The following is a 19,370-nucleotide window of genomic DNA, read 5'->3' as shown; positions in this document are numbered from 1 at the left end:
ATGGCGAGTAGCTCGATGAGATCAATAGCATACACGTGAAGCATTTTTCTCCGACAAACGCCCACTTAGATGCTAAATAAAAGAAAAAGAAAATTCAAATTATCTAAGACAATTAAGCTTGGGATCTTGCATTAATTCGTTAAATCTTAAAAATATTAACTATGAACTATAGTAATTTTGAAGATGGCTGATTTGAACTAATTTAAATTGACCTATCACAAATTATCAACTCAAATTGGTCCATCAAATGAGTCCAAATTGACCCATGAATTTTCCTCCATTCATGAGAATAAAAGCTACAAAACATGATTAACTTATTTTTAATTATTATTTAAATTCATTTTTGTAATTATTTTTATTTTTTAAAATGTTCATGTTTAATTTTCTTTAGAAAAAAATATTTTTATTTTATTTTTTATTTTTAAGTTTTTAATTTTTTTTCTTGAGGGTCCATGCTGATCCGTTTTTGTTTAACCTATTTTCGACCCATCATATTCGACATAAGTTTGTCACTCTTAGTTATGTACAAGACAATCATAAAAATATATAAATAAGACAAAGGGGTAAAAGAGAGGAATCTGACAAAATCATATTCATTATGTCAATTAACATTTAATTTTCTTTTAATTTATTTTCAGAATAGTTTCGAATATAATTTATGTACTAGAATAACTTATGAGGAAAAGAATATCTTTATTATTTTGAGTAAAAATATATGTTACAGTTTTTTTTTATATATATCCAAAAAGTATTTAAATTTGATTTTCAAAACATCATTTATTTAGAAAAGCATGAGCGAGAAAATATTTACATTCAAAGAATATCGATATTTTTAGTTTCTCAAAATATTGAAAAGGTGGGTTAAATTGAGCGAGTTGGATTATGACCTTTTATTTAACTCATCTTGATCCAACCCATCTTAGTCCAAACAAACTTTGGACAGGGCTGAATTTTGGTTCATCTATAGATTCAAGACCCGCTCAACTTTAGTCCAATGGCCCATTTGTCACCCCCAAATGTTGACAAACGACGCAGACTGGATTTTATGAAATGGAGGATATATAACTGCATACTCAGCTGCAGCCTGTAGTTATATAATGAAAATGAAGTGCTGAAAAGAAAAAGAGTCAAAAACAGGATGAAAATAATTCCAATGAACCACATTTAACACCGAGCGAGGCCAGCCGATTCATCCAAGTAGGAATTTCTTTCCCTGCTGTCGGGGCTATCTCATTGATGAAATGGGTGTGCTTGAAGATAAGTTAATACTCGAGCAACATTTCCTAGAAATGATGTAGGCATTAATGCGCAGGATGAACATTCGTCGTTGACATCAGGGCGTCTTTTTAGTTCCACTTCAAACATACCGCTTATGTGGAAGTCATGAGTTCCGAACTCGTACTCCATACACTGGATAGGATAGTTGCGGAGAGGACTCCCAGTCCTGTTGTGATTTGTGAAGATACTAAGGAGTTATAATAAAAGGGAAGAAGCTTGGAGTTTGAGCACGGTTTCTGTCAATAAGTATACAAAGAGATGAAATTGATTAGTCAATCCCATTCTTGGTACTGTTTGCTGTTTTGTGCTTCTTATAAAATGAAAGAACTCAGAAAATGTAATCATGTTAAGACACAGGGGAATCATAGATTTAACCCGCTGAATAGTATTGAAACCGATAATATTCGAGATTATGTAGGATTATAAAAAAAAAAAAAAAAACTTTAGTCTGTATCCCTAGGAGGTCTTCCACCACCACTAGCAGGTTTTTCAAAAAAGCAATTTCGCTCAATTGATATTTCCTTATTTCTATTCAACAATGCATAAATAGCATATGCTGTTAAAGGAGAAAAAGAAAAAAGGAAGAGTGCAAAATGAAACAACATAAAAAAACTGTAGAAACACTGGTATCATTAATTATTAAGGCCAACATCATTGGAAAATTATTCAAAAGCACAATCAAACAACATTAAAGAAAACAAGAACAAACAAAATTAAATCCCCAAACAGGAAAATCCATCAAATCTCTAACTTTTAGAAGAATAAATCAAAAAAAATAGTAGGAGTAACCTGTTTCTGATTAAAATCCTGGACAGCAAAACGAGCAAGATCTTCGTACTTGACGCTGTTTTCGGATCCTCCAGGAACATCGGTAACTTCTCCTACCTATGACATCACTGCCAATAATTAATTTACAGGGCTGTAAGAAGAAGAAATTAGAACAGTAATATTTTTGTAATGAGAAAAATGGCAATAAGTCTACACTGGTTTTTATACAGAAAACTAGATGGCTTATGCCCGTGCGCAAGGGCCCAACACTTCGGATTATAGTGTATCTATGTATATGTAGTTGTGTTTAGATAGTGATAATATATATATATACTATGTTCAAAATACGATTAATATAACATTGTAGTTTGTGTTGTCATATCTTTGAGCAAGAAATGACAGAGAGACGCCAGGGTGGTGCAATACAGTTGATACATCACTGTTAAATATACTTATGTTAGATACTACTACAACACCAACATATCTAGTTTAATTCCACAGTTATGTTGATTACACTGTGTAGACATCATATTTATGTTGCTGTTAATGTCAATTGTCTATACTTCTGTAGACATTCCAAAATCTTCATAAGCAACCTTAAGTAACCATAGAAACTTTATAACCAGAGAACTGATTTTTCACAACTATCAACAATTGGTACATGTCAATTTCTTCATGAATTTCAGAAAAGACAATAAAAGCAGGGCATTACAAAGGCCAAACACTAGCCAAATCAAGAAAGCAAAAACGACTGAAGATAAAAGAACAGAAAGGGAAAACAACATAGCTTCATAATGAATGAATGAATGATCAAACAGGACCAAACATAAAGAATCAAATTACATACATATTTCTTGTTTGTTTCTCAACTAATATCTAACCTATGAAGATCATTGTTTACAACTACTAAGAATTGTTAAATTCTAATTTCTCGCAGTAAGTTATCTGACATAAAAAAACACAGCACTATAAAGGCCAAATATATTGGCTACAATTGACAGTAATATGATCATACTTTCCACCACTGTGAACACTCTAGAAAGCGTGTAATGCTCTGTGCTCTTGGAATTGTCCAGTGCATATTGCGCTATCCTCCATGCTAATGTCTCCGGCACATCCAACTTCCATCGATAAACTTCAACTGCCAATTAATGTCGAGCAAAATTGTACCAAAAGTAAATCATTTCCAGCTCAGAGTAATTATGTCTTTCTTTTGCTTTCATGAACTTTCAATATTGCAGGCTTATTTACCACTGTTGACTCAGTCCACACAAGTCATATTTAAATGGTTTGAGTGTTTAGAATCCTCTTTACTTAAATTCTGTCTGTCAATGGTATCATACAGGACCAATTAGTTTCTAAAGGCTCCTGAGAACACCTTCATGTATATAACACCTTAATGGAGAAAGCCATTTTGCTACAGTGTACCACAATTTACAAAAAAAAGAATATTCCTCATTTCAATTTCACAGGGCCTTTCATGGATAAATTAATAAGCATATACCAATTATGAGATCAGATTCTTTTAGTCGTGATCCTCTCTCTAGTCTACACCATATTTTATAGGACACATATATGTGATTAGATGGTTCCATCATTGTAAAGTTGATTGGCATTTACCTTCTTTTTGACAGTTATATTTCTAGTTGGAATGTTTGATGAATCTTATTCCATCTTACTCATCCTTATTCATCTACTAATAATGACCTGGAGATTCTAAATACTTTTCTTCCCAGATTATATATATTCCTATTGCAATTAGATGTCATATAAAGCATTATCATAAGAATGTACATGGATCGTTGTTTATGTAGAGCTCACTCGTTTGGCAGAATGAAACATAAAATTAAGTGATAATAATATTCTAAAACACAGTAAATGCCGGCTACTTAAAGTTATTAAAAAAGAAAAGAAGGGCAGCCCGGTGCGATAAGCTCGCGCTATGCGCAGGGTCCGGAAAAGGGCCAGATCACAAGGGTCTATTGTACGAAGCCTTACCCTGCATTTCTGCAAGAGGCTATTTCCACGGCTCGAATTCGTGACCTCCTAGTCACATGGCTACTTAAAGCTATATTGAAGAAAAAATAAAATTAAGCTTGGTGGTACCTGCACTTCAACTACATAGATGTTGTCGGACAGGCCTATAGATTTTAACTCTTCCACTCGGTCCCTGTATCTCGTTTTTGTAACTGCTTTGCTTTCACCTCGACTGTAGGTCAAAGCTCTAGAGCTTTTAGCATATTGGCAGTGTGGAATATAGCCCAAAAGCAGCAAGAGCAGTAATAGTAGGACAATCATCATTTCCCTCCCATGGCATACAGTTAATCTTGAATGGTATATGCCTTTTTACCAACAAAGAACATGGAATTTAATTGACAACTGAGCGGTCCAAGCCTCATTCCAGAAAGCTAGAAATTTCACTCCGCTTATTCCTTTTCCATCCCATCCAAGTTGGGCATTTCTCCATTCCACCAAAGCTTCAGGTTTCTAATTATGCTTATCTTCTCAACAGAATATATTTCGCATGAGAAAAAGAAAAATCAAGCGTAGAAGTAAAGATTAATGAGCATCACAACCTTATCTTCCAGATAAAATTTAAGTTGAACATGGAAATACTCAGTTTCGAAAAATCAAGCCTTAACTCACTGTGGGATGGTAGCCACAAATATCCCTGAAACCACAAAAACCACCTACTCCTTCCAATAGCACTTATCTCACAGTGCTGATAGAATTTTGAGTCAGTCTAATTCTATTTTGGGTTAATCATTCTTCTTATGCCTCTTTTCTTTTGTACCTTTTAGTCGACAATATCTACTATACGAATTAATGCAATAGAAATCACATATGAAATGGCTCATTGGTATATACATAAGCTATTAAAAGCGAAAACTCATCTAAAAGGAAAATAATGTTTTGCATTATCCTTCCAAGAAGAAAAAAGCACTAATTGAATCAGGACAATTATAAGCCTTTTTGGAATAACCAACATATATTCTTTTTTATTGTTAATAACTAACAGATAATATAAAACAACTTTGTCTTCTCTTTTAATCAAACCAAGCTCATTGAAACGTAAAAAGTTTCAAGATTCACATATCCATTCATCATGAAGTGTTACGATCTACTTTGAAACTCATGTTTCTGTAATAGTAGAAAAATTAGAAACAAATGCAAGTTCACTTTCTTAATATTCTATGTGACTTAGGAGCTTGTAGGTTGAGTCAAGGACAACAAAAAGTTTTTCATTCAAGTTTACTGATTTGCAACTAATGCAACTAAAAGTTCCACAAATATGACCTGCTCTGACGACTAACCAGAATCAACCATATGACTTCTTTCTGCAAATGAAAACAGAAAAGCATAATAATTATGCCAATTCTGTCTAAAAAATTCTTCAGATGTTCAAGGGTGGGATTGGTCATCTTCTACCTTAGTCTGCTACAACTAAATGTCATTGAACTTAAATTTGATGTCAAAATGTTATTAGTATTTCCAGATAACTTATCTAGTACATATGGAAGTTGCTGGAGCATAGAATTGACAAGGAATCTTAAAGGTCACAAATAACATAATGCACGAACAATATCACTGGTGGCATTATCTTCTCTTCTAACTGTGGTAGCTAGTTACATAAGCAATGTTCTTCTCAAGATATATTTTGTAGTAAAGCTTTAAAATAAAAAATAAGAACAATTTGATTATCACCAGCAATATGCAGCTGATACAACTTAAGATGTTCAAAAAACAATACCAACCTGTTGAAAATTCTTGAATGCATCTTTGAACTTCCCATTGCCAAATATGCAGCCTCTCGCCTATAATAACCCTGCAACCCCGATCACAACCCATCAGAGATTAAGCACACAACACCCGTATCAACCTACATCGAAAACAATAAAAAAGTAAGCACAATTCTTTTCCAATATTTTGACAATTTGAAACAAACCTTTGAACATCTAGGGACAATTTCAATAGCTTTAGCTCCGTCCTCTATTACGCTGCAATATTCCTTCAATTTGATGTGAGCAAACACACGATTAGCCCAGTACACCACATTCTCACTGTTCAACTTAATCACTTGTGTGTACAGAGCAATAGCTTGTGAATACTTATGCCCTGAAACACATTGAAATCGGAAATAGACTTACTATTTAGGAATATGCATAAATGCCACACAGTGAAATAAACTGCAAAAAGTTCTCAAGTTTACCACTCTGAGTAACAATTAACAAAGTGCAAAAAACCCTAATCAAGCAACAATCTACTTCAAAGAAAAAATATTTTTTGTTGGGTTAAAAGTTGACATTAGGTGCTGGCCTATAGCTGATGATAGCTTTTAATTTACTAATGAGTTGCAGACATGCCATCCCATGTGTGAAATACAACCTTGCACAAAAATTAGTTCAAACACTAAATTATTATACCTCCACTAATAGGTCCAAAGATGGAAATGGACGAAAGACAGGAGATGAGAACCAAAAAGTTACTTTTTTCATCGTCTGAAACAACAACAAAAAAAAGCAATCAGATTGGGTATTAACATAATTTGAACTAACATTTGTGAAATTCGAACAATAATTTGTCTCACCTAAAAGCTTTATCTTTCCTTCAATAGCCATGAAATTCAACCAAGAAAATGAGAAATCTGAAGAGAACTTGAAAATGTAAAAAAAGATCAGAAGAAGAAATAGAAGATTTGGACAAAAACTTAACAGGAACATATACCTAAACTTGCAAAACCAGTTGAAGGGGTGAAAAAAACTCCGAGTATTTTCTGGAAGTGGGCAAACTGAGAGATGGGTTTGTTTGGAAGTCGGCAATTGTTATGGTAAAGTGAGTCTTCTAGATTTAAGTAGTAAAGTGAAATGACCGAAATGCCCTTGAGCTAAATGAAGGATTTGCCCTTGGATGGACGACGACAGACGACCAAAGGGACTCAACTGGTGCTTCTAATATAGTAGAAAAATGGGAAGATAACGACAAGAGAAACAAAATGAACCAGGCAAAATCTAGCACGTTATAAATATTTGGGCAAAGGTGCAAATATACCCTCAACTTTGCAATTTAAAGCAGATATATCTCTTCTTACAAAAGTGGTGTATATATACCCCTACGATTATAAAATGATGCAAATATACCCTTTTTGTTGATGGAGTTTTTAAAACAAACCATTTAGGTCATTTTTTAATTAAAAAAATACCATGTGACTTTAAAAAAAAGTCTACCCATTTTTTTTAGTAGACATACTTTTCTAAAGCCACATAGTAATATTTTTTTCCTGATGGATCGGGTTTTGTTCGTTTAAAAAATGGGTAGACTTATTTTTTTAAAGTCACGGAGGTATTTTTTTAAACGAACGATACCCGACTCATCAGAAAAAAAAATATTATGTGGCTTTAGAAAAGTATGTCTACTAAAAAAAATGGGTAGACTTTTTTAAATTAAAAAATGATCGAAATAATTTTTTTTTTTTAAATCCCATCAGCGAAAACGGTATATTTGCACCATTTTATAACGGCAGAGGTATATTTGCACTATTTTGTAATAGCAGAGGTATATATACACTACTTTTGTAATGAGGGGTATATTTGCTCTAAATCGCAAAGTTGAGGAGTATATTTGCACCTTTGCCCTAAATATTTTAATGAAATAAGGGTCAAAAACATACCCCAAATATCACTTTTTTTTTTTAGTTTCATACCTAAACTATCAGAAGGTTGAGAAAACAACTTAAACTATCACTATCTAGTTTGTAAAACACACCTCAAATTATTCTTAAATGGCATGTGATCTACACTTTTCATTTTATATAAAAATGTTGCCAAGTATTGTCCACATGGATAAATAATGTCACAATGGCTCCTACATGGAAATTAAAAAAACTATTTGTTTTAAAAAATAACTGAAAAATAATAATTTTTGTAAAAAAATATCAAAAATTATAGAAAAAAATAGTTTAAAAAATGGAAAAGTTATTTTAAAAAAAAAAAAAAAAGAAAACGAATTATTTAGTTTTTACATTTTTTTAAAAAAAAATCAACTTTTCCATTTTTTAAATCATTTTTTTTTCTGATTTTCTAAATTTTTTTACAAAAATTATTTTTTTTTTCATTTTTTTTAAATACAGATTATATTTTATTTTTAAAAATGCTGATTTTTTTAGAAAAAATAATGCAGTTTTTTAAAAAAAATATATATACAGTTTTTTTTTTATAAAAAAAATATTATTTTTTAATTTCCATGTAAGTGCCACCATAGCATTACTTATGTCATGTAGACAATTTTTTTTGAGAAAATTTCAGCTTCACTTGCCTTTTGGAGAGTGAGTTCATACATTTAGTTCAGATGTGTTTTGCAAACTAAATAGTGATAGTTTAAGTAGTTTTCTCAACCTTATGATAGTTTAGACATGAAACTCAAAAAAAGTGATAGTTAGGGTGTGTTTTTTATCCTTATCTCTATTTTAATTTGACGGATTTGGATTTTGACGTTTCAATGCCGTAGTAAAATTTGCTTCCAAATAACAAAAAGGAAAAATGCTCAATACTTGCCTGTGGTGGTTGAAAAAAAAAAAAAATACTTGCCTGTGGTGGAATACATAGGATGCGAAGTTTATAAGTTCGATTTTTTTGCCTTTTAAATTATTAGGTTATATATTATTAAAAGGATTTTTAAAGATAAATATAAAATTTGAATCAAAATTACTGCGTTCAATCGAAAACTTCGCCTTGGATCTATGTGATTCCTTCGCTTCTAATCAATAATTTTAAATCTAAGCCCGGAATAAAGTCAGTTTAGTAGGGAATAGTATCCCATTCAATGGAGCATAAATAACGTGAACTCAAGGTAATTAAACAAGTAACCGGATTAGTCGGGCATCATTATGGGTATTGGACACCGACTAGGAAACTTTAAAAAAAATGAATATTGGAGATGGTACGAGAAAAGGGAGTGGTAGTTGTCGTATAGTCGGTACATTTATTTATGTGTAAGACTAGGTACATATTGATTATTACTGGACATCCTTTGCTTCGTGCCTCTCCCCATCACTAAAAAGAAGGGTGATAAACGTGTGTGATAACTGGAAAATATTTAAGAGCATTCGTTTTCTCAAATTTGGATGGATTGCCGAGAAAATTAAGGAAGAGAATATACTCCCTTTTGTCACAACGTATTATGAAGCTACTAGTGCAAATGAACATTTTATGTCAATCTCCTAATGTTGATGCTAGTCGGTGTTACACTAATTTAGAAATGATTTAGCCTTTATTTATGGACATTATAAATAACTTTTGTACTACCAAGTTACTTAAAAATTGATTAACTTTTGATAGCAAACATGTAAAGGTAACTTAGAAAAGATGATAAGCGACCTTTAGCATTAATAAATATATCAATGTATATAAGTTAAATTCATATATATCAATGTATATAAGTTAAATTCATATAAAAAGCATTTAGGTTATATATGCTGTGTATTTTGGATCTTGGTCAAAGGTCACTCCATGTAAGTAGATTTGGCCCGTCTTGAAAGAGATATAAGAAAAAATAACTTGATTGAGAGAATTAGTAACTGTTAAGTTATCAACTACATGATCGATAAAGACAATGTGGGTTAAAATAACTTGGCGTAACAAAGGCTCAGTTGAGCGGCAACAACCAAGATGTCATGAGGATATAAACTCATGATACTACGATTCGAATTATAATATCTTGATCACTGAAATGTCTGCTCAACTTAATGACAACAACCAAGAAGTCATTGAGATTCGGACTCACAACTATGGGGTTGAATCGTGATCTCTTGGCAAATTTGACTGCTCAACTAATAGCGGCAATACATAGGTCATAGAAATTCAAACTCACGACACTACAGTTCGAATTGTGATCTCTTGATCAACAAAATACTTATTCAACATTTCAACTAAACATCAACAACGAAGAGGTTACTCAAACTCAAACTCATGACACTGCAGTTCGAATTGTGATCTCTTAACCACTATAAACAGTTAGCTAGGTTCTACATCTTAAGCGATCTGATTGTATAAATACACTATATGTTCATAAAACTTAAACCCATAAAGGAAAAGGAAAGGTAAAGAAGTTCTTTACACGCCCAATATATTACATACAATCTTGTTTTTCATTAGCCAATGTACATTGATGATTTGATGCCCTTAGTTAAATATACATTTTGTAACTCTTTCTTCTTTTTGTCTTTTCATATACATATACATGCTTATTCAGAGTGTTAGTTTCATCAACAATACAAAGGCAACCTTCAGCACATTCAAAGAAGATGTTGCCAACTTCTGCTTCTTCAGTCTTGGAGACAATGCATGACCACCCTTCACCACAATTGCATATAACCTTATCTTTGGATGACACTTCTATAACTTTTTGTGAACCTGAAATTTCTTTGGCGGCTTCACCCCTTCAAAAGAAAAGTAAAAGTTCAGTGACCGTACATGAAATTAATCCTCAAACACATATGATAAACAATTGAAGAAGTCATATTTAAAGCATCTGCTCAAGGTTAATATATCATGCGAGTTTCTGACATCAACGGATTCAAGATTTGAACTTAATAGTTCGAGTTTTAAAGTTTTTAGCATTAAACTCATAGTACGTACATTTGAAATTATGGGTTTAGAAACTAATGTTTGTTAAAATCTTATAGTTTTTCACACATATGTTTATGTTTCGTGTTAAAAATATTGAGTCCAGTTGAACACGCAGCTCAAAAGCTATATCCGCCACTGGTTTCTTAGCCACTGCTTATAAACAATCCACATGTAAACTTCAAACACATATGATAATAAACCCTAAGAGTCAACCAATGACAGTTAAAGCCTACGTTGTGAACAGAGGAAAAAAATAAAAGAAAACAACATTTTCTTGAACACTTTTGAACAATATATGAACAATTAATAAATGCATACCATGACTTATTTGTGAGTCTCAAGAGATTGTAAGTCCAAGCTCCAAATATGGCCCCCAAAGTTGGCCCAATAATGTAAATCCATAACCCTTTGTAGTGACCTGTAACAATTGCTGGTCCCAAACTCCTTGCTGGGTTCATTGATGCCCCTGTTAGTGGCCTGTGTTTCAATAAAATCATCCTTCAGATAATGCATATGTTTTTAATCTTCAATAACATCCAACCACTTTTAGTTGAAACAAATAAAAAATCACCTTGTTGCATACTCCTACCTAACTCTAGAAGAAGAAAAAGGAAAATGAAAATTTCTTTCATTTAGAAACAACATATTTGGGATAAAATAAGAACAAAAGTGAACATTAACTTGAAATGACAAGAACTGTACCCAGAGAACAATATATCAAGTGAAACGGTGGCTCCAATTGCAACCCCAGATAAATGTTTCATCTGCATCAATGTCAAATATGTAGTGGTTATATTATGTTGATAGTGTAAAATATTTTAAACTATCAGCAAACTAGTGAAATAGGACTTACAGCGCGATCGTCAGTAGCAACACCAACGATGACGAACATGAGGTAGAATGTGGCTATAAACTCAAGTATCAAAGCTTGCAAATTTGTTCCTGCTGGAACTGTCCCTACAAACTGGTCCTCTTTGCCAGTAAATATTAGTCGGAGGGATCCACTAGCAAGAGTGGATCCTATTACTTGAACCAAAATATAAGCTGGAACCTACACAATAATATAATCCAGTATTTAACAACAACAACAACAACAACAACAACAACAACAATAATAATCAATTAAACCACTCGATAATAGTAATAATAATAACTTACCTGGTTCCATGGAAATCTTTTGCAAGTGGCAAATGCAATTGTTACAGCAGGGTTGAAATGTGCACCGGAGACGTGACCAACAGAGTAAATTAAAACCATGACAACAAGTCCCCAAACAGATGCGATTCCGGGTAGTGTTACGACGTTGTCCTTGTTTACATTCAAAACTATAGAAGCACAACCAGCAAATATCAACATGTACGTTCCCACAAGCTCTGCAATCAACTGCAATATATTGACATACTTTTAATAGCTATGAAATCAACATGATTTACTATTACAAATTAATTAGACGTAACATACTCATCCCAGTTAGACGATCTAGCCTCAAAACGACCATTGCATGTTGAAGATATAATTAAGTAAAATAATACTACACAATATTTTCGATTTTAGATAATATGATCACACAATTCAACATGATATCCGAGCAGATAGTAGTCCTGACTTCAAATCTCACCATTATCGATCCATTATCAAAAATAATTTTATAGCTAGAGATTTGCCAAGAAAACAAAAACAAGAACAACCAAAAAAGTCCAAAATTGGTTTATCACCCCTTTATCACCATATGTTAAATAACTCCACAACTTGATACCAACTTTGGGAGGATCAAATGACATTAATTGATCCAATCTATTGTACCTCCCCTGAATTTGACTCAATCCACTCATTTGACACTGTACGTACGATCAACACACTTGAAGCTCGAGACCCAAATAAAATTCTCGGGTTCAATCAAGATAGCAATCATAAGAATTTTCTAAAGGAGTTTGGAAAGAATATGAGAAAGAAAATTTTTATGGAGTATACCTTTTGCACGAAATATACGCTTATAAAACATTTTAAATGTTTTTGACGGGTCGCAGTAGTAGTAGTAGTAGATGGTGTTGGAGATGGACAATCACTGATCCTCAATGAAGTTGCTCGAATTCCATCAACTACTGGTATTTCCTCCATACTTATGTTTAATTATTGATTAAGGACAAACAATAAAATGGATGAGCAATAACTAATTAAGCATGTCCTTTATGAGTCCCTTGTTGACTTTTTCAGATACTTGTATAAATGAAGTTAACAACTACTTTATTTTTATTTTTTATTTATTCTGTGGAGGGGTGGATGCATCGACCATAATACATAGGCATTACGTAGTTTTAATATGTTTTTTTTAATTAAAAGTGGTCTATTTATTATGCACGTCTTAATGGAAATGCTGAGCAGTTTAAGGAGTGAACTTAATTTTGAAGCTCTTCTGACTAGTTCAAATAAACTATTTATGTCAACCTCCTAATTTTTGGTCATCTTAATAACTGGTATCATATAATAATTATCTAAAAACGGTTTAGCTGATGTACCGAGAATATAATTTATTTATTTTTGTATCGAGTTACTAAAAGTCAATTGGTAACTTCCGATAGCAAACATGAACCATGTATAATAGTCTACAAATTAAAAATAATAATGAGCTTTTATCACGTTAAGTCTGTTGATAGGAATTCCTCTGAGCGTATAACACCAGGCTCATCAATAAGTGAAGTTAGCTGCAATAACGTTTTGATTGTGCAATTTTTTTAAACTATCATGCATATATCTAAAACTCAAACATAAAAAAGGAAAAGGGAAGAATGTTCATTACACAACCAATATAGAGTCACATACATTCATGTTTTCATTAGGTGATTTGCTGCCCTCAAATATTGTAGCTCTTTTTTTTCCCCATGAAGATTCTGATCTATCAACAACTTCGAAGGTAAAAAGATACTCTAGTTCAAGTTGAACATTATAGTACTTGTTTTTTTTTTTTTTTCCAGTTGAAAGCTCTCTATAAGAATTTTTATTGCACTAACTGTATGCAAATAATTAATTCAATAAGTCGTTAGTAGGTTATAATTAATTGACCAAGTAGGAAGTAGTTTTATTTTTCTTTCACCATATATATTCAAGTAAATATGAGAAAATAATATATGATTTGAATTTCTGAGCCACTACTCGTAAACTATCCACATGTTAACGTCAAATACACGTATTATAGAAGCTCAAAGTCAACCATCATACAAAATATGCAATTGAATAGGAAGGAGGATTATTTGTCCACATCCCAACCAATTAGAGAGTATATATTCCGTACTTTGAGGAAAAAGTTAGATCCCAAATTAAAGTTAGAATTTACACAAGTGATTGATAAACTAGTATTGATAATTGAGCGATTCCACGTCTCATTTATATGACTTGCAGGCTGCCTCCCTTCATCAATTGTCTCACATCTTTTTTTTCTTTTTAAAAGAAAATAACTTATTATTATTATTATTATTATTATTATTATTATTATGGGAGAAGGGAAAGGGAACGGGAATGCTACGCTAGGTGGGTAGTTTACCAAAATGAGTTGGCCCTCAACCCTGTCAATCATCTGGAAACCCAAATCAACCGAGGATCAGAAAACATATAGGAAACTTTTTCTTTTAAAATATAATTATATACATTGACGCTGTAAAAGTGATGACTATGTTGTTTATGGCAAACATAAAACGTCTACAACAACTAATTTTGACGAAATTACAAGGGGATTTCAGAAAAAAAAATTATCTGCCCATTGTCTTGAACCTGTAATTCCTCATTTGCTTTGGCTGCTAGCTTTGATAGAAAAAAGCTTGGCCTCTATAAGCCGGCTTGGCTGTTTAATATGGATTTCATGGAATGACTTGGACTACCATTTCTAGGAAAAAATGACATAATAATACTATTTAAGACTCTCTATTAAAAAAATATAAGGATATTTTTGCTTATTTACAAAATATACCAACAAAATTATAAAGTATATCAGATTTGGGCTTAATGGGATACCCACGATTTTGAGCTTTTTTTAGGAAGAGAATCTGATTTTAAGTGTGAGCTTAATTTTAGGATAGTTGTCAATCAACTTCTTTTTCTTTTCAAAAAGAATTCTGTCTCTCCCTCTCCCTTTATGATAGACACCATTTACAGACCTAAAATTCATCTTCTCCCCTAGTATGATACGATTTCAGCTTCATCGACGAATAATTTTCCACCAATTTTAACGTTTTTTGCCTGATAACAATTCTATGCATTTTCAACTCACGATTTTCAAATCACGTTTCACCATTTTTACTGTTCATCATTATGTTTTGTATATTAACACTGTTTTCCGGTCCTACATTGTTAGACTTTAATTGTGCTTCGGCTTTTGTTTGTGGAAATAATGAATAGAAAATCTTATGAATTTAAGCAGCGAAATATTGAGAGTGATGATATAGTTAATGCAAAAAAGAAAAAAAAAATCTTTAATTCAGCATGTAAAAAGGTTGAAATGTGTGCATGAGATGTGTGTTGTAATTGTGTGTATGAAATGTGTATAAATTATTTATACATTAATAATAGAAAGATTATGATTATTGACATGTGTATTAATTATATATAATAATTGGTTTGTATTGTTTTGAAATATATGTGATCATTGTGTATTTGAAATCTGTATAAATTATATAAACTGTAGTTTGTAAAAATGTTGAAAACTAATATATGTATGAAATGTGTATGGCATTTGCTATATATAATTTTTGAGATATATGTGGCACAGTGTGTATGAAATGCGAATAAATTCGATATGAATTAGTCTTTAAAATGTTGAAAATTGATATGTGTATGAAATGTGTATGGAATCAGGTTTGTATCAGTTAGAAAATTTATTATACATATATACTTTCTCATAATCTATACATACTTTGATCAGATTTTATACAATTTATATGTAGTTTATCATAATCAAAATATACATACAACTTTTATACATATTTCAACATAAAAATTATAACGAATTTATACAGTTATACATATTGCTTACAAAAATTTATACATACTTATTTTCTGGTGTATGAACTTTGTATGGAATCTGGTTTGTATCAATTACATATTTATTATACATATTTTTTCAAAATTTATACATACTTTAATTTGATCAGATATGTACTTTATCATAATCAAAATATACATACAATTTTTATACATATTTCATATATAAAAAATTATAACTAATTTATACAGTTATACATATTGCATACAAAAATTATACATATATATGTTTTCTAGTGTGAATTTTGAATGAGAGAATTACCGATTAGAATGGATTTTTTGAGTAAAAGTTGGAGAAAATTAGGGAACAATATCTCTTAAGTTTGAATGGGGAGAGCAAAGTGCATGAAATAAGGGAGCAAAAGTTGGAGAAAATCAAGGAACAATATCTCTTAATTTTGAATGGGAGAGAAAAGTGAATAATATAAGGGAAGCAGTTTCCTTACCTTATTTACTGTGTTTTATTTGCTTCTTTTTAGTTTTACCTGATTCGTATATATATTTTGTAAACTGAAGTATTGTTATGTTCTGTAAATATACCCTCTTACTATGTACATATATGTTTTTTGCCCTTTCCTAGATAGAAATAGCATTCATTAACCACTTTCTGGAAAATAACCATTGCTATAGAGTTTTCGGTTTCAAAATTAGCGACTCTTTTCAGTTACATGAGTAGAAAAATGGTTTTGCGTATTTTACCTCACATTCCTAAGCATCCAAGGATGTGGTCTACTGATTAATGAAATGAACTGAGAACAATAAGGCCGTTTCGGATTTAAATTTCAGCGAAGACAAAAATACTAAGTCGATTGCGATTTCTTTCTATTTGTCCAAATATTGATAGACAGAGTTACTCGATAACCTATGTTAGTAAAGGTAATAGATACTCGTGTACTCTAAATGCATGTAAACTGACCCGAACTCCATGGTACGTTATAATAAAAATTGGACCCGCCATTGCTAAACATGAGCCTAGCCTACTGGTACGCAAATTTGCTAAGAAATATCACTGCACACGTAATTTATACTCAAATAAACAGCATTAACAAGAAAATCCTCTGCACACACACAACAACTTCAAATCAAAATGTAACATAAATTTTACATGCTTATTTGAAATGCCATTGTTTTTCATTACATCCCATGAAATGACTTAAAGCATAGAAAATAATTCTTGTGAAGATTCAAGCAATCCAATTGTTGGCTCATGGACGAAATTTGCAGGCAGTTTTGAATTGTTCAGCAGATTTATCTCCTTTAAACTCATTATCCACCCACGCTGAGTACCCTCCTTCCAAGTTCCTTACATCCTTGTATCCCTACACAAACATACTATATATTACTTACGACGAAACTATTTTAAGAAAAATTAACTTTTACTTATGTAGACAAAATTCAGATTGAAATTTTTTAACTTTCTGTCATAAAAGGGGAATTAAAAGGGTCACTGACCGCATTAAGAAGATCGACACATGCTCGAAGTCCTCTTCCTCCACTGTTGCACCCCTTCAAAACAGATCACAAATGTCTTTTTAATGTGATTTGTGAGGAACAGACGGATCCAACATTTAAATTTGATAGATTCAATCATTACGTTCTTACCATCAAACTCATTACACTATTAAAATTATAGATTTAATTTAAAGTTTGTCAAATTTTTAGTAATTTTTACCATCTATATTTACGCTCTGTGTCGAAAATATTGGGTTCAATATCCGTTACAAGGGTGTTCAAACATGAAACATGGATTCAGCCTCAGCTACGAGGGTTTTCAGAAGAAGTTTCATGTGCTGACCGCTTGATCGTGAAAAAATTATTACGCAAATTAAGTTACTTAAAAGGTGATTATGTATAGATAACTCTATTTAATAAGAAATTGATAGCTAAGAATAAATTAATGATAAGTAACTTACTAATTATAGTGATGGTGTAAAAAAAAAAAAATCACAATAATGTACATAAGTGAAATCCTTAAAAAGAATGTTAAAAGGTTATGAGTTTATTTACCACAATAAGATGATCCTCCTTTTGGCACACTGAAGAGACCTGGTCAAGAAAATCTGGGTTTTTTACCCTTCCTGGCACTCACCAGAAGAAAAGGTAAATATTCTTATATAAATGGGGATTGAATGATATTTAAAATATGCCATCTAAAAGACTGACTCACGCCAGAAAACATTTTATTTATAAGAGAAATACACAAAAAAGATGAAAGTCAAGAAATAAACCTTCATCAGTGAGGAACATGTATGGAATATTAATAGCTTTATCTATATGTCCTCTGTTATACTCTTCAACTGTCCTGTAAACCCCAAAACAGAGAGAGAGAGAAAAAAACCAAGCCTTTATTAAGAGATTAAAATATGAAGGAAAAAAAAAGGACAGTCCAGTGCACGAAGAATCCCACATTAGCAGAGTCAGGAGAAGAGCCGCACCCCAACGGGTGTGATGTATACAACCTACCCTAATGCAAGCATTATTGACTGCTTTCAAAGCTTGAACCCGTGACCTATAGGCCACAGAAACAACTTTACTATTGCTCCAAAGACATTAAAATTAATGTGAAATGAAATGAAATTAAATTAACTTATCGAGATTTTTCCTAATATAATGCAAATTAGTTTACTTTAACAAGATTTTCTTTTTGTAAGGCTTTTCAATTCCTCACCTCACATCTAAGTAACTGTGACCTGAGGAGAGCAGATCCTTTGCACTAATCACATCAACGTGTGAAACATCCTCACTGCTGCCCGGCAAAAAAAAAAAAATGAAATAAATACTAGTAGTATAATAAATTAAAGTAAAATATCAAAAACAAACTAAGACACCTAAATTGAAATGGAGACCGAAATAAATAATGATTGAAGTAGCAAAGGGATCTAAATATATAAATTAACCTAAGAGACATGAAAAGAATCGAAAATAATAAGAGAAACAATGAAATATTAGAATTTGTGTTACCTTTTTGTCGAATCCATTCTCCACTAGTAGGAATTGAAGTAGATCTCTTCGAACTTAGTTTGGCCAGTACTAGTTTTCTTGGTTTTATAGTAGCTCATTGTATGTTTGAGCGTTGACCTTCTTCTTGTTGTGATAATAATAAGGGATAATTGCACTACTAGTCAATCAGTTGTTGGTAGATTCTGATTTTCGTTCTTAAAATAATTGACTAAGCACATTTAACTTTCAATTAACTAAGACGTGCATTTTTGGTCTTTTAATATAAGAAATATGGAAAAGGCTCAAATATGTCATCGAACTATCGGAAATGGCTCATTTATGCCACTCGTCCATAGTTTGCCTCATTTATGCCATCGAACTATATGAAATGACTTATTTATGCCATCGAACTATAGGAAATAGCTCATTTATGTCACTTATCAATAGTTTGACTCATTTATGCTATTACTCGTTACCAAAATGACTCATCCATGCCATTTTTTATTAACGCCGATTTTATTATACAAGATATGACACGTGGCCTCTAATTAGAGGTTTACGTCGTTTAATTAAACCAGCCCAAATTTAAATATCAAATTAAGAAAAAATTCAACCCATACACCCTGCCCACCCACAACCATAATCTAGTTGGAGGCCACGAGTCATATATGGTATTGTAAAACCAGCTTTAATGAAATATGGGATGGATGAGTCAGTTTGGTAACAAAC

At 31.9% G+C, this 19,370-nt stretch overlaps 3 protein-coding genes across 12 annotated transcripts; all 3 read right to left on the bottom strand.

Moving 5' to 3' along the window:
* Positions 1-1,139: 1,139 nt before the first annotated feature.
* LOC132603420 (uncharacterized) lies at positions 1,140-6,943 on the bottom strand. 8 transcript variants are annotated; one of them, XR_009568300.1, is made up of 9 exons: positions 6,772-6,943; positions 6,635-6,701; positions 6,471-6,545; positions 5,993-6,162; positions 5,802-5,872; positions 4,153-4,255; positions 3,062-3,187; positions 2,068-2,163; positions 1,490-1,514 (listed from the first exon to the last, which is right to left on the bottom strand). XR_009568300.1 is itself a non-coding variant. In XM_060316473.1 (8 exons), exons 2-8 carry the CDS (start codon positions 6,663-6,665, stop codon positions 1,371-1,373), a joined length of 690 nt encoding a protein of 229 aa, XP_060172456.1. In that variant the 5' UTR covers positions 6,666-6,701; positions 6,772-6,943; the 3' UTR covers positions 1,140-1,370. The 8 variants fall into 8 exon arrangements, 6 of the variants coding, with proteins under 6 accessions (XP_060172456.1, XP_060172462.1, XP_060172469.1 ...); XM_060316473.1 differs by lacking the exon at positions 3,062-3,187 and having other exon boundaries at positions 1,140-1,514; XM_060316479.1 differs by lacking the exon at positions 3,062-3,187 and having other exon boundaries at positions 1,140-1,514; positions 6,635-6,691.
* A 3,258-nt stretch (positions 6,944-10,201) lies between these two features.
* LOC132626103 (nodulin-26-like) lies at positions 10,202-12,794 on the bottom strand. The gene is made up of 6 exons (XM_060340853.1): positions 12,642-12,794; positions 11,829-12,053; positions 11,524-11,721; positions 11,373-11,434; positions 10,989-11,147; positions 10,202-10,480 (listed from the first exon to the last, which is right to left on the bottom strand). The coding sequence occupies exons 1-6, from the start codon at positions 12,786-12,788 to the stop codon at positions 10,228-10,230; spliced, it is 1,044 nt and encodes a 347-aa protein (XP_060196836.1). The 5' UTR covers positions 12,789-12,794; the 3' UTR covers positions 10,202-10,227.
* A 3,928-nt stretch (positions 12,795-16,722) lies between these two features.
* On the bottom strand, positions 16,723-18,817 carry LOC132626088 (protein HIGH ARSENIC CONTENT 1, mitochondrial-like). Of its 3 annotated transcripts, none has more exons than XM_060340827.1 (6): positions 18,663-18,817; positions 18,370-18,447; positions 17,930-18,003; positions 17,709-17,779; positions 17,154-17,207; positions 16,723-17,020 (listed from the first exon to the last, which is right to left on the bottom strand). In XM_060340827.1, exons 1-6 carry the CDS (start codon positions 18,677-18,679, stop codon positions 16,907-16,909), a joined length of 408 nt encoding a protein of 135 aa, XP_060196810.1. In that variant the 5' UTR covers positions 18,680-18,817; the 3' UTR covers positions 16,723-16,906. The 3 variants fall into 3 exon arrangements, with proteins under 3 accessions (XP_060196810.1, XP_060196819.1, XP_060196825.1); XM_060340836.1 differs by having other exon boundaries at positions 18,370-18,444; XM_060340842.1 differs by lacking the exon at positions 18,370-18,447 and having other exon boundaries at positions 18,663-18,806.
* Positions 18,818-19,370: the final 553 nt, after the last annotated feature.

The sequence above is a fragment of the Lycium barbarum genome, chromosome 1 (assembly GCF_019175385.1).
Source record: "Lycium barbarum isolate Lr01 chromosome 1, ASM1917538v2, whole genome shotgun sequence".
Lineage (NCBI taxonomy): Eukaryota > Viridiplantae > Streptophyta > Magnoliopsida > Solanales > Solanaceae > Lycium > Lycium barbarum.
The sequence above is the reverse complement of the archived record's forward strand: the minus strand, read 5'-3'. Positions and strand labels throughout refer to the sequence as shown.

Coding starts and splice junctions, on each gene's coding strand:
- LOC132603420 (XM_060316473.1), bottom strand. CDS start 6,665: ATGGCTATTGAAGGAAAGATAAAGCTTTTAG. Junction 6,163..6,470: donor CTTTGGACCTATTAGTGGAG/GTATAATAATTT, acceptor AATGTGTTTCAG/GGCATAAGTATTCACAAGCT. Junction 1,515..2,067: donor AGGATTTTAATCAGAAACAG/GTTACTCCTACT, acceptor ACTTATTGACAG/AAACCGTGCTCAAACTCCAA.
- LOC132626103 (XM_060340853.1), bottom strand. CDS start 12,788: ATGGAGGAAATACCAGTAGTTGATGGAATTCGAGCAACTTCATTGAGG. Junction 11,722..11,828: donor AAAGATTTCCATGGAACCAG/GTAAGTTATTAT, acceptor ATTATTGTGTAG/GTTCCAGCTTATATTTTGGT. Junction 10,481..10,988: donor AGACTCACAAATAAGTCATG/GTATGCATTTAT, acceptor TTTCTTTTGAAG/GGGTGAAGCCGCCAAAGAAA.
- LOC132626088 (XM_060340827.1), bottom strand. Junction 18,004..18,369: donor CACAGTTACTTAGATGTGAG/GTGAGGAATTGA, acceptor TGGGGTTTACAG/GACAGTTGAAGAGTATAACA. Junction 17,021..17,153: donor GTGTCGATCTTCTTAATGCG/GTCAGTGACCCT, acceptor ATGTTTGTGTAG/GGATACAAGGATGTAAGGAA.